The following is a 20,186-nucleotide window of genomic DNA, read 5'->3' as shown; positions in this document are numbered from 1 at the left end:
CACTCATTTTGGTATGAAAACCTATCTTACAATACAGGAAAGTGGGGGATAAAGGGATAAGCAGGGTGGGGGAGATGATGGAAGGGAGGGCACGGGGAGGAGGGAGCAATTTGAGGTCAACACTCATGGGGAGGGTCAGGATCAAAAGAGAGAACAGAAGTAATGGGGGACAGGATAGGATGGAGGGAAATATAATTAGTTCGTACACAACACTACTATTATGGAAGTCATTTGCAAAACTACACAGATCTGGCCTATATTGAATTGCTTGCCTTCCAAAGGGAAGGGGTGGGGAGGGAGGGAGGGCAGAATGGCAGACAGGGGCAATTAGAACGCGCGGTGTTTTGGGGTGGGGGGAGGGGACAAAAGGGGAGAAAATGTGGAACCCAAAATTTTGTGAAAATGAATGTTAAAAGTTAAATAAATTAATAAAAAAAATAAAAATAAAAAAATTAAATTTAATAAAATTTAAAAAAAATATTTAATGTAACATCATTCTTCATGTCTCAGTGCCTATTCTAAACATTTACTCTGGCCAAATGGTTAAAAAAAAAACAAACCACCATAGATCTATTGGCTCCCAAGGGACTTTCATTTTTCTCTTTATTATTTGTATCATCATTTGATTCCTTGAGTAATTTGTTCTGTGTCATTTAAAAAGTGCCATTTAACAGAAATAGTCTGTGTTCGTCCTTCATTTTCCAAGTAGACCATGACATCAGAGAAATAGTGACATGACTTGCACTTGACTTTGTTTTTGAGTGAGGGAGGGCTGTGCAAGGTCACTAGACTCACTTTCCCCTCCTGAGCATCTGGATCCAGGGACCAGATATTCATCAGGACGACTGGAGAAGGCCCAGGATGCAATCGGAGACCTTGGCCTATTCAGATACTCAGAGTGAGGTATAAGGCCCATTTAGTGAATAGGTCTCTTTAAGAAGGTATCAGGGAATGACCCTTTTATTGAGCAAAAGAAAAAAGCTAGAAGGGAAAGAGCAACAGTTACTATTGATATGCACTCTGAAGCCAGAGGGGTCCTGAAAAGAGCCAGTAAGTGGAGTTTGGACAAGGACTTATTGTTGTGCAATGTAGGGTCTTCTGGGGACACTGGGTTTAAGGTTTTGGGAAAGAGAAGGAAGGGAAGAGAAGAGAAATCTGGCCTGTTAACCCCAAGTTACCTGGGAATCTTCTGGCCATCCAGATTTACCTTCCTTTGCTGAGGAGAAGGAAGTGGGGCAACAGAAGGGAGCAGATAAGCTGAGTTACCCAGCTATTCCTTCAGGCAGTTCAGTCTACTCACAGGTCTGTATTCATCCTTCATTTTCGAAGACTATGACATCAGAGACATGATGATATGAGTGTGTTATACTTTAAAGAAATAGTTTTCATAACATTAATACAGAATATAAACTACTGTCTCAGTCTGGAAAAGACAGTAGGAAGAGTTGCTTTGCCACCTGGGTAGAGAATTTTTATCTGCCTTGTTAATGGTCCTGTGTTTGTTCTAGAAACCCTCTTCTGCATGAAAAGCTTTATTGGCCTAAGGATGCCTTTTCAGCTAATTGAGGATAAATCTCTTCATTCTTTCTCCTGTACATCCTTCCCCCAAGACTTTTTCACGTTGTATTCTGTTCTTTAATAACCTAGAAATCTAGAGTAGAGTCAGGGTTATACCTTTGTGCCATCAACTTCCTAAGTTGTCTTAAAATATAAATTATCTTTTATTCTCCTTTCCAGTGACTTTAAATAACATACATATCATTTCTCCTTTGAGCTACTTTAGGGGAAAAGCTATTTTTTTCTGGCTTAAAAAAATACATTGATACAAAGTAATGCAGTTTAGAGATCTGGGAATATTCTAGATGTATTTGCCACACCTCCACCACCACACTCTCTATGTGATCCAAATTACACTCTGTTTCTCATACATGATAATCCCATTTCCTATCTCTGTATCTTTGCACTGGCTGGACCTCCTGCATAAAATGAATTCTCTCCTCATTTCTGCTTCATACAGTTCCTGTCTTCCTTTAAGACATAACTCAAGCACTCCCTTTTCTGATCCCCTCAATTGCTAGAACCCTCCTCAAACTATCCTGTGGTTGACTTTGTATTTGGTATGGGGGTGTTTGGTAAGGCCCTTGAGTGTAGGGATTGTTTCATTCTTTGTTTTTACATCCACATTGCCTGGTGCATAGTAGCCCTTAATAAAATAAATGCTGGTTGGTTGCTTGGTTGGTTGGAACTACATTTCTTCGACTGCCATTGATTTTTTTCTAGGATACTACCCCTTTTCAGTCCTCCAAATCCTCAATCTCCCCCATACCTTTTTTTCTCCTCCTAGTTCCCAAATTTTGGCTAAACTAGAATTTAATGGGGTGGTTTTGGATAGGTAATGCTCCTTTGTATTTCAGAATAGGTTCTTTAAATGTCCCTTAATACAAGGTTGAAACCCACAGTTTAAGAAACCCCAAAGGGGTCACAGGTGGAAAAAGTTTAAGTAGTCCTGCCTTAAATTATGCTTAAGAGTCAGAGATTTTTACTACTATTTGGTTAGTACCTGGTTTGTATCATACTGACAGGTAGGGGACCTACATCAGATCCACTGCCAATGACTTCCTATATGATGAATTAAAAGTCCTTTGGTAAGAGCACTGTACTCATTACTGTATGCCACATACCAGTCAGTTGTCTTTTAAATAGATTCATTTAGTCACTATTGGAATGGAGTAAGAGGTAATGAATGAATGAGTGAGTAAATGAATGAATGAGCACAAACCTGTTCTTAGTACTAATGAAATCATTCAGATTGTTCACCAGTCTGCTTGTGAGTTAGTAGAAAAGTGCAATGGAAAAAATAGGGAGTCAGATCCTGGTTCTGCCACTTGACTGATTGACCCATAGAGAAATCACAACTTCTCTAAGCCTCATTACTTGTTGGATTAGATGACTTTGAAAGTCCCTTTCAGCTCTAAATCTGTGATCCTCTGAGACATAAAAACTAGAGGAAAAACTGAAATCTTGGTGAAATTTTTTCTTTTTCAAGCTTCAGAAAAATGTAAAAGGTTGAATGGGAGGAAAATGACCTTTCCATAATTTTAGCCAACTTTTTTCCTCTCCTGAGCCTTCTTACCTGTAGTCACTATGGCATATCATATCATGAGCTCTTCTCTGCTAATGATCTCTCTACTATCAATTCTCACATTTCCATAAAAGGAATCAAGGAATAGATATTTTCTATATTTTGCTGGGATAGTAATGGGAAGTATTTAAGGGTTAGAAATTAATTACTGGAGTATAAACTTGTTGAGTTTAGGAACTGTCCTATTTATTTTTTTAAAACTCATACCTAGCAAATATTGTATGGATATAGTAGGTACTTAATTTTATTTAAATTGATAGTAGGATCTAGGAGTTTCAGTGAAAGTTGATCTGTCCCTGCAATTGAAGCTGTATTTCTGTCCATATACTTTGGTGGTTTTTGTTTTTATCCGTTCCAAATTCTCTCTCACTACCCTTCTTTCCCTAAGGCCATATAGTTTGAAGAGAAGATGAAAGAAACGAAACATAAACTTACTTTCAACATGAAGACAAGTAAAGGAAGCTGTGACAACACATCCCTAGTACTGTAGTGCCTATTAGTGTCTGTTAAGTGCTTCCATCCTAATTTTTTAATTAAGATGTAAACAGGAAGACTTAAGTGATTTGCCCAGGTTCATACAATAAATATTAGGATTAAAAATAGGAAACCATACTGCCATATGAATTCTCTGCTTTTTCCTTTCTTTTAAGATCTGATCAAGTCATGGACCTGCGACATTTTCTTATGTGCCTATCCCTATGTACAGTCTGTGCCTTGAGCAAGCCCACAGAGAAGAAGGAAAGAGTACACCATGAACCTCAACTCAGTGACAAGCCTCATGATGATGCCCAGAATTTTGACTATGACCATGATGCATTCCTGGGTGCAGAAGAGGCAAAGACCTTTGATCAGCTGACACCAGAGGAGAGCAAGGAGCGACTTGGGTAAGGGGTTAGCCATGAGAGGGGTATCTAAATCATCCTTCTTTTTCTTCTCCAGCTTTTCTCTCCTTTGGATCTATGTTAACTATAACTTCTGAAGCCCAGCTACGGAACCAATGCCCTTAAAGGTTGAGAGCCTGCTCCCCTAATTCTCCTTATGAAATATTTCATGCCAGTCCCTATTGGCAAAACCAAATCATCTTTACATAAAAATGAAGAGGAGCTAAAGGCATTTTCTTGTACTCTACTATTTTAATACAGTGCTGTTGCTTTATATTTGTTTTAATACCAGCATGCCATCACACAATTTCTAGTCTCAGGTCACATTCTTGAGTGAGTAGTAAACTACACTTTAGATTCTTTGCCTTCTGTTAGCTCCCAGCCTCCAGATATTCCAGTTGCTGCTAAAAAGCTCTTAATGGTTACAGATTTGTGCCAATTATAGCTTTTAGTGCCAGGACATAGGACAGACTTAGTAAGAGCGGGACCATGGTAATTTTGGAAGCCTTTCCATTTGTCATTACGGCTTTTTAGGGCCTGAACTTTTTTAGTTCCTTTTCCCTTTAGTTTAAGAGCTATTGATAGTCCAGGTTTCATAGCCTTTGGGAGCATGTCCTCTCCTGTATACATTAAATTCCAAACTTGAATGAGCCATATTTTCACTAGCAAATGAATACTCCTTACTGATAAATTTCATACATTTTCCAGAGCTGAAAATTTTACCATTTACCTTTACATTATTAAAACTTTTTGTCTTAATTGAACTGGCCCTCAGAAGTGTTTTATCACTAAAGTTTTTCCTTCCAGGTAAGATGTATCCAGGTAGCACTTTAGAGAGGAAGTTATTCTTTTAAATATCATGCCTCCTGTTTGCTTCTGTCTAATGAGAGCTCTGCAGGATAAATGTGTCAATCTGCAAAGCTATTCCTATTTCTATTTAAATGTGATAGTTATTTCATTATAATTAAACCACATTTGTTTCAAGAATTTTTTTCCCTATGCTAAGATTTTCAGTGGATTTTTGTCCTTGAAGGAAGGAACAATTATTCTCTTCATTTATCTCAAAACTACCTATTACCCTGAGTGTAGGACAGTGAGATAGAAAAAAATCGTTTTGCATTGAATGTAAAGGATACGTATTTTAAACTGAACTTTTCATATGAATAAGTGGATTTTTCTAAGATTAAAAACCCCTGTTTTCCTGTGTAACCTTCAAAAAAATACTTTACTCCAGTGGTTGTTACAGAATTTCTTGTGAGTAATGTGTAAAGATTAACTTCTAGGTATTGAAAGCTTCCTCCAGACTTGTTCACAAAAAGAGGGATATATCTTTGAATGACAAGAAAAAGCAATCAAATATTTTTACTTTATAAAGAAAACATTCTTATTTCTGTTGGTCTATGAACTTGGATAAGAAAAAGCCCTGCATCTTTTTTTCACTGACCTTATATTTTTATTTTCATTGAAATTTAGTATTTCCTTCAATTACTATAAAACAGTCTGAGAAGGGATCCACAAGCTTCACCAGACTGCCAAATGGTATCCATGGTACAAAATAAGCTTTAGTTTGAATAAGTGCCACACACAAAAAAGCTGTTAACCAGAATGTTTAACTCACTCAGAAGTTTCATGTTCAGTTGCGTGCTTACTTTGTAACTTGTAAATCTTTTTGGAAAGCTGGTAAGTATATTTTTTAAATTGTACTTCAAGCATTTGCCCTCCTGCCAGTCCATAACAGTTTTCCCTTTTCTTTTTGTGCCCTGCTTAGCCCACTTTGCATTAATATAGCTCACTTCCCAGGATTACTCTTAAAACTTTTAAGGGCCTTGAGATTTGTTTTCTCTTTTCATGAGAATGGTTCTGACTTCGGTTACAAAACTTATCTGTTGACTTGAAGATCTCCAAGCCAGGAGTAACTGTGTTGAGAATACCATGTCCTAGAATTCTAGATTAGGGAACTGGAAAGAACTGAGGAGGCCTCTGGTGCAACCCCTTACCTTTTCTACTGTGGAAGCTAAAGCCCAAGGAAGTCATAGGGTATTAGTGAAAAACAAAACCTGAATAAACAATGTACGGTGCTCCTCAACTTTGAGCTGTTTGTAAGGCCAGAGTTAACATTGTTGATGCTTTTTGTTGCAACTATGTCAATTCAAGTGCCATTGTAATACCTCAAACAGCCACTAGATGCAGATGTTACTCTGTGAAAGTCAGCTTTTTGGATATCTCTTTGTAATAACAGCTAATATTTACATAACACTTAATAGTTTCTTTTACGAATCCCTTTGCTGATTTTAATCTTGTGAGCCTAGTTTGCTTTGCTGTGCTTTTTTACCTCCGTTTTCTGCTCTCCTGTTCCCATTTGTCTGTTCTACCTTAAACAGTCCATAATAAAGAATTGAAGTATATATACTCTTAAATGTCAATTAATACAATATTTTTTGTTTCTGTTGTCCAAGTAAGCTTTAAAATTTTTTTGGTAGGGAGTTTCTTTTCTCTTTCTTTGTGAGTCAGTGTTTTTTAATAGAAAAAAGGCTTCTACCCCTATAGAACTTAAACAGAGAAACACTTGGGGTTTGCTTGTAACAACTGCAATGCAAAGCTGCCATTCAGTTAAGGAGAATAGTATGATCTTATTTGTGTCTAAAAATGTTCATACTACCTTATCATAACTACTTAAGTAATTGTCCAGTGGCTTGAAGGATCTCTGGTATCCTTACACTATTATTAACTTTATGCATTTGTAAAAATAAAGATTAGTAAGATCAAAGTTTAAAACTTTTTCTTTAAATAGGAGTCTTTCATCTTCTCGTGCTCCCAATTTAAAAAAAATAAGTTTTAGTCTTTTCATCATAACTTTTTCTGCATATGCCACAAAGAAAACTAGTTCTATTTTATGAAGAAATCAGTTAGGATAATCCTACTAGTGATATAAATAGAATCAAGTCTCAAGAAAGAAATTCCATCTTTGAAATTCTGATGCCCTTATTTCAGGAATCTTCCTCCTCTTGTTGTACATGACCCTTTTTTTTTAGTTTGATAATACTTATTCTGTGGTTATGATAACCCGATTTTTTCTTAATTATACTGTGGTGTATGTTCACAGACAGTAGCAGTCTAAACTCAGCATTTAGTCCCCTTGTAAAAAACATACAAAGCTTAATTGTAGGGATGATAGAGCTGTAGTTAAGATTTTGGCAACACTTTCATAATACTTTGCCTCAATCAAAGTAGCAAGTTACTGTTGTAACAGTATTTACATAAAAGTGAGAGACATTGTGCTGAAGTTGGTAGGAGTGCCTCAAGATCAGAAAAACCAGGGTTGCTAGTCCTGCGCCTTTACATGCAGTGTGAACCCTGAGCATTTCTTAACCTCTCAGCACTCTAGGCAGCTTTCTTAGATCTCTTTAAGTTGCAGAGGAGATGTTCACCTGCATTGGGAGAGGGAATTTCCTCACTCTAGAGTACCTTATACCATTTAAATCTCAAATACAGTCCCCTTTTACTCCCATTCCTATTTGCATGAAATGAAATCATTAATTTGATTTATTACTTCTATGTAGCTTATGTATATAGCCCCATTTTACAGGAAGAGATCGCCTTTGAGGTTTTGGCTTTCTCAAAGTCCCACAGCTAGTGAGTGGCAGGCTTAAACCTAGACCCTTTGACTCCCCACAAACACCTTGGAAGTTCTTTAGCAAGAAACAGTAAGTATATTTGGCTGAAGACTGTGGTTTTTGCTTGTTGTCACCTCTGTTGTAAGGCTGACAGCAGCATGGGGACAGGGAACACTTTCTAAGTGCTACCATTCTTCCCTGATGTTTTTATAGAATGAATCCTAGGTAAGTAGGAAAGACAGCTGGTGTCACCAAGGAGAGAGTCTTTCAGATGCCAGCCACCGAGCTGTCACAAGTCAGTTATATGGTACACTCTGCTGGTGGCCGTGTGTAACTGGTGATGGGAATTGTACAGAATGCCTCCTGTATAGCAGGGATAGATTGGCGTTCACAGGGCTTTGAAATTTCCACATTGAAAATGACTAGTTTAACTTGGAAAGAAAAAAGGACAAATGAAAAGGGGAAAGCCATTTCACAGTCTACTTTAGCTTCCACACTTTCCTTTTAGCATCTTGGTTCACTAACCCCTCCCAGCTTAACATGCTCACATTGAGTGGTGTGTGTCCTTGTTAAGTAGACTACATATGTATAGGGCACATTTTTATTGGAAGTTGTCTTTCTCTGTAGCTACATATAAAACTCAAATTTAATAGCTTGCTCTGTAGTCAACCTGTTCATCTTATAATAAGTACCCTTTTCACTGCCTGGGCTAAACTTGAGCAGTAATGATTTTTTTCTCCTGGTTTTTCATGCATCTGAACTTTGTGGAAGATCCATTATTCCAGAACAGTGTTTTTGTTTTGTTTTGGGAAGAAGGGGTGCAAGTTTCAGAGTTTTGTCTTCCAACATTTTCTCTCCCCTCCCCCAAAAATCTGCTTTAAATCTTATGGTATTGTGAATTTTAAAAATAATTATATCAGTGGTTGTGCTTTAACACACACTGGGAATTTTCATCTAGAATACATAAGTGTTGAAGCTACGGTGTTATATACGCAAAGTCTGGAGAACTTACAAGAAACTGTATTTTTACTCTCATAGTCTGATCATGGCCTACAGCCCACCACTCACACGGGACTATCCATGTGGATGCCAGTGCTAGCTAGAAGAGGCAAACCATAACTTCTCTTGGTGAATCACCACAAGGGCAGTAGTGGGCTGCTTAACCTACTGCAACGTTGGGCTGTTTTGCTCTTATTATTCTGCTTTGGAGACAGTTAGTTTACTTGTGTTGCTGTAGTTTGGGACAGCATATGTGGTCACAGCATTCAGCACTACCAAATCTAGAACCTTGTATCCTTTAACCTCTTGCTGGATTTTTCTACATTTCTACAGAAAGATTGTAAGTAAAATAGATGGCGACAAGGACGGGTTTGTCACTGTGGATGAGCTCAAAGACTGGATTAAATTTGCACAAAAGCGCTGGATTTACGAGGATGTAGAGCGACAGTGGAAGGGGCATGACCTCAATGAGGACGGCCTCGTTTCTTGGGAGGAATATAAAAATGCCACCTACGGCTACATATTAGGTAGGTCTTGTCTGTGGGCAAAAGTCTTGTGGAGCCGGCACCTTGAAACGTAACTGTTTTGTCTTGTAGAATGATTGTAGATAAAATAGACGTGGATAAAGATGGGTTTGTGACCGAGGGGGAGCTGAAATCCTGGCTTAAGCACACCCAGAAGAAATACATGTCTGACAATGTTGAACGCCAATGGCACGAGTTTGACATGAACCAAGACGGCTTAATCTCCTGGGATGAGTACAGAAACGTGACCTATGGCACTTACCTGGGTAAGGGGCAAGATGTCAGCCTAACAGAGGCTGACATTGGCTTGAATCAAAGAAATAAAAGGGTCACCAAATAAGGGAAAGGGTAAAAAAGCCTTTTGCTGTGCCTTTAGCAGCTTCATTTAAAAAACTGAGCTGGTTTCCCTAACTCTTAATAATTTTAAGCATGTGTGATTTTTTGGTTTTCGCTCTTGTGATTTTACTCTTGCTCCAGGTTCAGCATTGCTTCCACAAGTATATTTTTCCCTGACCCTTTTTTCTTCTCTGTAACCTTTACAAAGGTTTATTTGCAGTAGACTTCACATAAGCAGCTGTGACTCAAAATAAAAAGCTACAGCTCTTCATGCAATTTGATTAATGACATTGTACTGCAAATTCACATCAGTTATAAACCTTCTTGATAATTAGTTGAGAATAAAAGAAAAAATAAGTGCCATTTTATATACAAGGTTCTATATGAGGTACCAGAGAAAATAATAAGGATTAACAAGGTACAAAATGGGTAGAATAGGGCCATGTTATTTCCTTGACAAATTTTAACTGCTGTGGATTATTTTCTCCCAAATCTTTCTGAAGATTGATCCTTCCTCTTGCATTCTCAAGCTCATGAGTTTACTTGACTGCTTTGTAAGTGTGCTTATAATGCAGTGGTACTTTTGGTTGCTTTCCATTAGTTTGGTGGGTAGCTGTACCATTGCTTACCACTTGTTAGCAATTTATACTTTTTGGATTGCTTACCACTAAACATTGGGTGGCTGTTTTAAGAATTTTATTGGGGAAGAGTTACAAGTGGTGAGAATGCCCCCCTTGGTGTGGTGACATTAACTGCCAACATGATACAAATAGTCATTTCTTCCTACACCTATAGCCTATAAATTAGGCAAGCTTCTTTTTTTAAAGTGGTCTGTTTCACACAAACACATACGTATCAACAGCTGATGCCTGTGTAATGATCTTTTCCTGCTAGAGAACCAACTGTTTGTGTTAATTCTAGGACTGGATGCATTTCTTGTAAAGAGGCTTTCATGTCTGCGACAAGCTTGTTCTCATTCCTAAGTCTAAAGTAGAAATCTCTCAAATTCTTGGCATACAGCCAAGAACTGCACAGATCCCTTCACCTAATTTAAGAACATGTGTATTCAAAAGTCAAGGCAGATGGGGAAACATCAAGTATGACTTGCTTGGTTAGATAGCTGGCATGCAGACATCTTCTTGATTTATCTGGTATTAAGAACAAATATTAAGCAGACTAGGCTATTGGTGATCTAAGCAAAATGGCATGATAATAAATCGTGGTTCGGTCTGAAATGCACTCTCACCTTTTTCACTGAGTGAGTGAGTGTGTGTATGTGCACTTTGAGAGCTCTGTAGCCTCACAGAGATGATTCAACATAAAGGGTATTTGTATTTCTATGGACTGCACAGTTCTGAAGCACTGGCTGGTAATAGCAATGTCTTTATAAGGCATCCCTTCTTGGAGTGCGGAAGGTATGGCTCTAGGGGATTAGGAGTCTTACTTTTTTTGCTTATGTAAATTTTTTTTCATTCTTGATTAACAATTTTGGTTCAGAAGTACATAAGAATGTCTTTTAATTGAAGTTTGTCATAATGAAACAAACTTCATCAAGGGAGAGGAAGAAAACTTGGTCTCTGCTACAAGCAAAATAAATCACCAGCGTAGAAATCTACCCTGTCTAGAACAAGAGATTTAGGTCCTGCCCATGGGGTTGCATAGGTCAGCTCAGGCAAATAGACTCTGTCTGGGTAAGATAAGGAATAGTAGTAGACATCTAAATTTATGTTTGCTTCCTTTCTCCTCTACTTTTTGCATATCAGAGTTCAGAGATTTTGTTTAAGCCTTATTTCATAGAAGGAATGGAAGATTATTTACTAAGAATACCAGTATTAATCTTGTGTCTTCAATATGTTTCTTTCATAGTTGTTACTGTATATTTGCTTAGGAGTGAAATGATGACTTGCTATTTGAAAAAGGTAGTTACTAAATTGGCCTTTCCTAGTGTCATTTCCTTTCATTGAAAGTGTAGATTTTTATGACAGTGGTATAGAGTTGAGTGCTGTACTTAGGAAGAACTGGGTTCAAATACTACCTGACACATAGCTATGTGATGGTGAACAATCATCACTTGATGTCTCTGGGCCTCAGTGTCCTTATTTGTAAAATGGGAGATAACATTCTAAAGTTCCCTCCAGTTCTAAAGCTATGATCCTATGAATCTGTAATCCTGTGATCTTAAGGAATTTTTTGACACTAAAGAGTGAAACTTTAAGTTTGACTCTAAAAATAGAGCAGTAATACTTTTACATCTGTATTGCAAGTGTATAGAAAAGCTGGTCTCAGAACTACTTTATTAGGTTGCCAGTACAGTGTTACTGGTGGAGAAGCCACAGTTCTTTTTATAAAGCTGATGTCATATCTGATTGAATTTGATTTGTTTGTTGTAATAATAATACCTTAAACTTTTGGAATGCCTTTTACTTTTAAGAGTGTTCTGATATATAGGATTATAGAAGGGACCTTAGATGCCATCTATCCAACTCCTGCATTTTACAGACCATGTAGCTAGTGTCAGGTGGGATTGAAATCCAGGTCTTCCTGACTTGGTTCCAGCACTCTGCCTGTCATCTTATTTTATCCTCAAAATAATCCTGTGTGGTGGGTAGAGAATAAACTTCTATTATTGTTTTTAAAATGGTTCTTTCATAGTTTCTCAGTTTAGAGGAAGCCACTATTATCTATAGAGAGTAAATTGTTGTTCTTCAACTCAGCTGTTTTTTCGGTTCAGTTTCCTAAAAATCTGGGCAGGTCCAAATCCAGACTGGTTAAAATCTTTATGAATTTATTTCAAGGGCAGACACACATCTCCATGTTAGATTCCAGTAGTTCCATTAGTATTTAAACTTCCTATGTTTGAGAAGAACACCAAATATACCAAGTATGACATCTCCAAATGAAGAGGAGCCAAGCTTAAATAACTCTTTTCCTTTTCAGTTCATGGGAATATATCATACTAACTCATGGAGGAGTTAGGATTAACTCTAGGGTTAGGATTAAGGCCAAATTAGCTTTGGAATCTGTCCTTTTAACTTGGATAGGATGTAGAGTTGGAAGGAATTAGAACCTTAGAAGTCACCCATTCTGAGCTCCATGTTTTACAAATGAGAAAATTTGAGGCCCAGATCATTGAAAGGATTTATAGTCATACAAATAAATAATAAGTAATAAGCCAATAACCCAAGTCCCCTGGCTCCAAAGACAAAACTCTTTGTGCTGTGTCATTCTGTTCCGTACATATATGTGTATTTACATATGACCCCTATAAATCCAGTTCTTCAGTGGTCAGAATGTTTATATTAGGATGAAGCCTTCTATGTTAGTCTAGGAACTACACCTCCAAGTTGGCCAGCAGACACCAACATAAAGTTAGGGCCTGATACCCTTTTTATCCCCAATCCTTCAGCCTAAAAATATGTGTTGGTATTTAGGCTGGTGAGGTTTGTACTTATCTTGACATGTTCCCTGTTCCAGTACTTCTTGTTCTCTCTGGGATTCTAATGGATATAATCTATTGTTATTGTCTAGATGACCCAGACCCTGATGATGGATTTAACTACAAACAGATGATGATGAGAGATGAGCGGAGGTTCAAAATGGCTGACAAGGATGGAGATCTCATTGCCACAAAGGAAGAGTTCACAGCTTTTCTTCACCCTGAAGAATATGACTACATGAAAGATATAGTTGTTCAGGTGAGTGTCAGGCCAGGTGATTCCATGACTGTAAACCAAACTTCTTTCCATGCTGCTAGTGCTATGCGTTTCTCCTCTCTATCCTTTTTCCAGTGTGTTGGGCAGACTGGTCTGTGTGGAGTTACTGTTGGTCTTCCAAGTCAGAGCTTTGACACCTCCCTGTGACCCTTAAGGAAAGTTTTTTTTTTAGTGTGCCTCAATTTCACCATGCATTTAGGTAACACTTTTTTACCAGATTAGTTGAAGTCCTGATAGTGACCTGTGCAAAAGAAGGACAAGATCTACTTTCCATATAACCTTTAATTAGTTGTAAACCTACAGCTGTCAGACAGATACCATGAGAATAATAGGTTGAACAGGCTATCTAATTACTAAGTAATTATGAACCACATGTTTGTATATTTTAAACTGAGAGGAGATGAGGGGCCAGCTATAGGTGCATAGTGAACAGAATCAAGAACATTCAAGTTCTTGAGTTTAAATCTGGCCTCAAAAACTTACTCGGTGTGTGACCCTGGACAAGTCACTTAGCCCTGTTGGCCTCACTTTCCTCATCTGTCAAATGGGCCAGAGAAGGAAATGGCAAACTCCTCCAGTATCTTTGTCAAGAAAACCCCACTGGAGTTTTGAAGAGTTGGACATGACTGAAAAAAACAACTGAATTGAATGTCTTGGGTATACATATTTAATGGTCTTAGCCACTCAACACTATCTAACTGTGAGAACCACAGATAGAGAGGAGGGGATGAAGGTGAATTTGGGCAGGAAGAATCCTCTCAGTTTCATTCCTTTTAAAAATCTTTGCTTAATGTCATCTCTGGGCAAATCAGTCTAGACTTGGAATCTAGAGACCTGGGTTCATATCCCAGCTCCAACACTTTCTGTGTGACTGTGGGCAAGATGTTTAACTACTCTAATGCTCAGTTTTCTCATTCATTAAATGGGGTAATAATACTTGCACTGTCTAACTCAAAAGGATTGTTATACGGAAAGTAGTATGTGTGTGTGTGTGTCTATGTGTCTGTGTGTATGGAGTAGTTGGCTGTTATACTCGAAGTTAGATTATACTCCCTGTCCGATAAGTTTTCGTGAATACAAACGAACTTTATCCCTCTCTTTCCTTCTCATTAGGAAACAATGGAGGACATAGATAAGAATGCTGATGGTTTCATTGATCTGGAAGAATACATTGGTGAGTTCCTCCTTTGAGAGTTTTTCCTTAAAAAAGCTGAGAATCTTTGAGAGTTCTGTCCACCTAGAGAAACAGTTTTAGCCTTTAGGCCAGTCATAGTTGTTAGCAATTTTTAAGATCCTGCAAAGAGGAAGGTGCTAGGGGCTAGTGTTAGCAATAACAGATGTGCATTGACATTTAATAATAGTTATTATGTTGTCTTAAAGTACAGGAAGAAAATGACTATAAGCCCAGTTTGCGTCTTTGGAGACTGACAAATAAGACAGGGAACAGAGGAGAGCAATGGGAATCATATAGCGGTGGTGTCAGTTACAGAGAGTTGTGTCCAGATTAACTAATTCCTCATATGTGCTGTTTGGGACAGCTTTTGCTTGTTCTTCACTTTGTAGAATTTTGTTGTCCTTTGTTAACAGCAGTTAGCAGTCCCTTATTCTCTTGCTAATTAGGTATGTGCAGTCTCACATATTAAATGAAGCAGTTGCACAGGCAACTTTTGGGTTCCTCATACTTTACCTAGAATTCTTCTTTTTAAACTAAAGTTCATTTCTGAAGGGGAGACCTTAACCATACTTAGGCATACCAGTAGTTTTCTCAGATTGCATTGGGCAAGCTTATCATGGACTTTAGTGTTTCCAGAAATAATCTCTTTAGACTTTCCAGTGGAATGAATGATCCAGTCCCATTAGATGAGTAATTGTGACATTTTGTCATTTTCTTCCAAGCCTCCATAAATGACTTTGATCCACTTAAGAAAGAGGGAGAAAGCAGCTTTTTTGGGGTTGGTTGCATAGGGCACAATGGAAGTAAGTACCATGTTTACAAAGAAATTTGGAAGATAGACATTTCCTTGAAAATTGTGGGTTTTCTTTTTACATATTAGATAAATAAAATTTTTTTAAATTTTTAAAAAATCTTTTAGATAGTGAACTTTTACTGTTTGGTACTGCTTGTTAAAACTTGATGGAGACTGGCCTTCATTAGTATAGAGAACTCCTAAATGAAAAAACTCCTATCAGTGCAGGTAGGCAACTTTTCAGCAGCTTAGATCTTAAAGAGATGCCCCAGAGCACTGAGGAGTTAAATGATTTTTCCATGGTCACACAGCCAGTTTATGTGTCTAGCAGGATTTGAACCCAGGCCTTCCTGATTCCAAGGCCAGTTCTCTATCTACTTTACTACTGCACTTCTCTCCCTAAAACTGAATAGCAATGGTTATCTGCTTTTTTTGGTCTCCCAAATCACAAAATTTCAGGGCTTTGAGTTCTTCATTCAGAGTATACCTAGTTTCAGGATATTAGGCAGAAAGGTTGCTCCTGGAAGTGATGGGACCCTCTCCACTTGGGATATATAGAGTAGGGAGTTATGTATGAAGATCATCTGTCAGTTTCAATACTGTCGGAGAGATTTGTAGGATGTTGTTGTACATGGAAACTCTTTTAACAAAGCAGCTATTAGTTTCTGTCTTACTTAAAAGAAATTGTTAATGGAAGAGGCCTTTTGCCACTTCTATTAAAGTCAGTTATTGAGTCTTACAGGAAAGCCTTGTTTTTAACCTCTTGAACTGAAAAAGCACAGAAGTGATACTGAATATTCTGACTTCCATTAAAATTATATATTTTTAAAATTATATCCTTCAAGTACAGAAATTCAGAGGAGAAGAGTTAGAACTGCTAATTGCTGTTTAACTGCTCTTAAGAGAAGCAGGAGTTCTCTTGGGAAATGACCATTGCTTGGCCTGATTACTGGGGCCTGGGCAGCTAGGTGGTACAGAGGATAGAGTGCTGGCTCTGGAGCCAGGAAAACTCACTTTCATGATTTCAAATCCAGCCTCAGATACCTACCAGCTGTGTGACCCTGGGCAGGTCATTTTAACCCTGTTTGTCTCAGTTTCCTTATCTGTCAAATGAGCTGGAAACCACTCCAGTGTCTTTGCCAAGAAAACTCCAAATGGGGTCATGAATGCTTGGACACAACTGAAATAACTTAACAGTAACATTTTGTGTTTTCTTAGAGGATTTTGGACACAGTTTTTAGCCATATTCAGTACCACATGTTACACAAGCCTTACCATAACTTTGCAGTGAATACAGTTGACTGAAAGAGTTTCAGTTAGAGTTTGAAAGTGCAAAGAATACAAGATTCCCCCCTGCACACATTTATTGATTTTTACCAAAAAGCAATTGATTCAGTGGAAAAAAGTGTATACTTAAAGGCTCTCTTCAAATAAGGAGTCTTTGCATGTGTTAAAATTATATGAGATTTCTTGATAAGTCAACAGCAGTGTAGCATTTATTTGATGTAGTAGTTCTTAAGATCAAGCAAAACATAAAATAGAGATACATGTTCTTCAGCAGTATTTACCATCATCATGGTAATTTTTTGTACAAAGCCTCAAATGGAAGAGGAATTCCTTAAAGCCGTCTAGGTGCTGCTTTTGGTAGATGATATTGTACTGTTTGCTTCAAGCCCCAAAATGTTATAAAAATCCTTCTTAATGAAAACCATGAATATTCTTTTTTTAATTAATCTTTTTTTTAATTTTTAATATTAATTTTATTTGTTTTCAGTGTTCTGGAATCACTACCATATAACTTATATTGTTTTTCCCCCTCCCTCCCGCCGTCTTCCCTTTCCTTCCCCGAGATGGCATACAATTTTGCATAAGTTCTATACATACATTCCTGTTAAATATGTTATGTAGAAGAATTAAAATGAATGGGAGAAATCATATAACAAACCAAAACATAATACAAAAGAAAACGATCTGCTGCATTCTGCAATTGAATTCCATGGTTCTTTCTCTAGATGGTGGAAGGCATTTTGCCTTAAAAAACCATAGGGAATTTGTTTAAGTCCTTGCATTGCAATGAAGTTCCAAGTCTGCCAGAAAAAACTCTTGCACACTGTGGTTGTTGCTGTGTACAAAGCTCTGGTTCTGCTCCTTTCACTTAGCATCAGTTCATATAAGTCTTTCCAGGCCTCTCTGAAGTCTTCCTGTTTATCATTTCTTATAGCACAATAATATTCCATTACATTCATGTACCATAATTTATTCAGCCATTCCCCAACTGATGGGCATCCCCTTGATTTCCAGTTTTGGGCCATCACAAAGAGGGCTGCTATGAATATTGTTGTACATGTGGGACCCTTTCCCATTTTTATGGTCTCTTGGGGATACAATCCTAGAAGCAGTATTGCTGGATCAAAGGATATGCACATTTTTGTAGCCCTTTGGGCACAGTTCCAAATAGCTCTCCAGAATGGTTGGATCAGCTCACAGCTCCACCAGCAATGAATTAGTGTTCCAACTGTCCCACACCTTCTTCAGCATTTATCATCTAACTGTTCTGTCATGTTAGCCAGTCTGGTAGATGTGATGTTGTATCTTAGAGTTGTTTTGATTTGCATCTCTCTAATCAATAGTGATTTAAAGCATTTTTCATGGTTATAGATAACTTTAATTTCTTCCTCTGAAAACTGCCTGTTCATATCCTTTGACCATTTATCAATTGGGGGAAAACCCATAAATATTCAAGAGAAATTGGCTTAATAAACTACATAGAAAAAACTAAGTAGATGAAGAAACATTTGTTGTACAGACCATAACATGCTATTGGAGTCCAGCCTGTTGAGCTACTGAGTCCTACATATCTTTGTGTGTGTGTGTCTGTACACATACACATATACATGTGAATGTTAGCCACCACAAAGGGCAGTGAGTTAGACCCAAAATTAAAGTAAGAGGAAGAGAATTGATTGGTTTGCATTTGGGAATTTGCACAGAGTTCTTAAAAAAAAAAAAACAACTCCCAACTATTCTCCCTTTTCCTGGTGGGGCTTTGTGATTTTAAATCTTAGAACATCAGAGACTCCAAGAAATCAGAGTTGAATGTGACTCTGTGACAATGGAAAGACTCCTAATGAGCCTAATTAGTCATACTTCATTGTGGAACAACATGCAAAAAGTGGTACAAAGGAATTTTTGTTCTGACCTGAAATTGCATTAGCATGTACCCAGTGACTAATGCAAATCAGCAATTTGTTTCTCACTTAGTTTTAGAGAGTTACCTGGGTCACGAGAAGGCTAAGCATCTTGTATGTAATAGATATTCTCCCACGGCTGGTCCATCATTTACTTCAAGTACATGTATGATCAGAAATGGAAATAAGCATAGGGACAGGGCAAGGGTTTATCTGGTTCCCACCAAACAAGCAACACACCTAAAGGAATAATGCTGGCCTCTCAGATCTTCTGGGGAAGAGCTAGAAGAGCTTGTTTACCTGTGAGATAAAAGTCTCCCAGAAGAAGTTATGAGTGAGTTGCGGCCTGTACTAGTGGAAGGAGTTACTCCCATTGATGAGATCACAGATGTGGAGTATGCTTATCATGAGCACAGCTAGGGTTGGCTGTTTCATGGTGCTTAATTAGATCTGTCCAAGTTAATTGGATATGATCGAATACTGCACACAGATAGTTTTGATGGACAGTGTCACTATGAGGAAAAATGTGTGAAAGACCTGTAATTTCATGCCACCTACATATACTAGGTAGTATATATGCTAAGACTATGACCACTATGATATTTTGCCTTCAACTATCAAATACAGATTTTACAAATCTCCTGGAATTTAAAGAAATGTTTTATAGTGGTGCTTCGACACTCAGAGTGATAATTTGGGAGTCCTTTATAAAACACCTTCATCTTTTTAGGTTTTTTGAGTATGAAGTTTCTCCCATTATTTTTTCTGTTTTGTTTAAGTTATAAGTTTTATTTTGGTGTCCCACACGCAGATTTTTGGTAAGTAGGAAAAGCCGTATTGAAACTTCAAGAATGTCTTGAAGTTTCTCTGACCAGAATAGCTAGTTTTTGTTAGCTAGTATGATTGACACTAAGACAGCCTTTTGAAAATCATATGTACGATTCTAACATGTATCTGTGGTCATACACAGGTGACATGTATAGCCATGATGGAAATGCTGATGAGCCAGAGTGGGTGAAGACCGAGCGTGAACAGTTTGTGGAATTCCGAGATAAAAACCGTGATGGGAAGATGGATAAAGAGGAAACTAAAGACTGGATCCTGCCTTCTGACTATGACCATGCAGAAGCCGAGGCTAGGCATCTGGTATATGAATCAGACCAGAACAAGGTAAGTCTAGCCAGGCCAGTACAGTTTGGAAGTTATCCAAGTCTATTTCTGATCCATTTCCTGAACGGTTTCCATAAAGCCACAAAGAATAACTGAGACCTTAGCGGAGCCTGATAAGCATTTAAATTTTTTTGTAAGGACACTTAAAGGCAGTACCCATCTTCTTGGTCACACCTGATAAGGCTCCTCTGTACCTTGCACTCCTTTTTTTTTTTTTAAACATTCCTATTAAATACATTTTCACCTTAGTCATGTTGCATAGAAGAATTAAAATGAATGGGAGAAATCATAAAACAAACCAAAACATAATACAAAAGAAAATGATCTACTTCATTCTGTGATCAAATTCCATAGTTCTTTCCCTGGATATGGAAGGCATTTTTGCCTTGAGACCATTGGGAGTTAAAGTCCTTGCATTGCAATGAAGTACTAAGTCTTACCAGAAAAATTCCTCGCACACTGTGGCTGTTACTGTGTACAAAGTTGTCCTGGTTCTGCTCCTTTCACTCAGCATCAGTTCATATAAGTCTTTCCAGGCCTCTCTGAAGTTTTCCTGTTCATCATTTCTTAAAGCACAGTAGTATTCCGTTACATTCACATATCGCAATTTATTCAGTCATTCCCCAGTTGAAGGGCATCCCCTTGATTTCCA

General features: G+C 37.8%; 1 protein-coding gene across 3 annotated transcripts in view; it reads left to right on the top strand.

The window, feature by feature from the left end:
* The window catches only part of CALU (calumenin), a 42,777-nt gene that overhangs the window by 18,582 nt on the left and 4,009 nt on the right, over positions 1 to 20,186 (top strand). For 2 of the 3 annotated variants that reach the window (XM_072652808.1, XM_072652810.1), the window contains exons 2-6: positions 3,793 to 4,026; positions 8,970 to 9,163; positions 13,025 to 13,191; positions 14,323 to 14,383; positions 19,335 to 19,534. In XM_072652808.1, coding sequence (XP_072508909.1) covers positions 3,806 to 4,026; positions 8,970 to 9,163; positions 13,025 to 13,191; positions 14,323 to 14,383; positions 19,335 to 19,534 — 843 coding nt within the window. In that variant the 5' untranslated portion in view covers positions 3,793 to 3,805. Of the gene's footprint in view, positions 1 to 3,792; positions 4,027 to 8,969; positions 9,164 to 9,232; positions 9,427 to 13,024; positions 13,192 to 14,322; positions 14,384 to 19,334; positions 19,535 to 20,186 lie in introns of all 3 variants that reach the window. The other variant, XM_072652809.1, reaches the window with a different exon arrangement.

The sequence above is a fragment of the Notamacropus eugenii genome, chromosome 3, assembly GCF_028372415.1.
Source record: "Notamacropus eugenii isolate mMacEug1 chromosome 3, mMacEug1.pri_v2, whole genome shotgun sequence".
Classification (NCBI taxonomy): Eukaryota; Metazoa; Chordata; class Mammalia; order Diprotodontia; family Macropodidae; genus Notamacropus; species Notamacropus eugenii.
The sequence above is the reverse complement of the archived record's forward strand: the minus strand, read 5'-3'. Positions and strand labels throughout refer to the sequence as shown.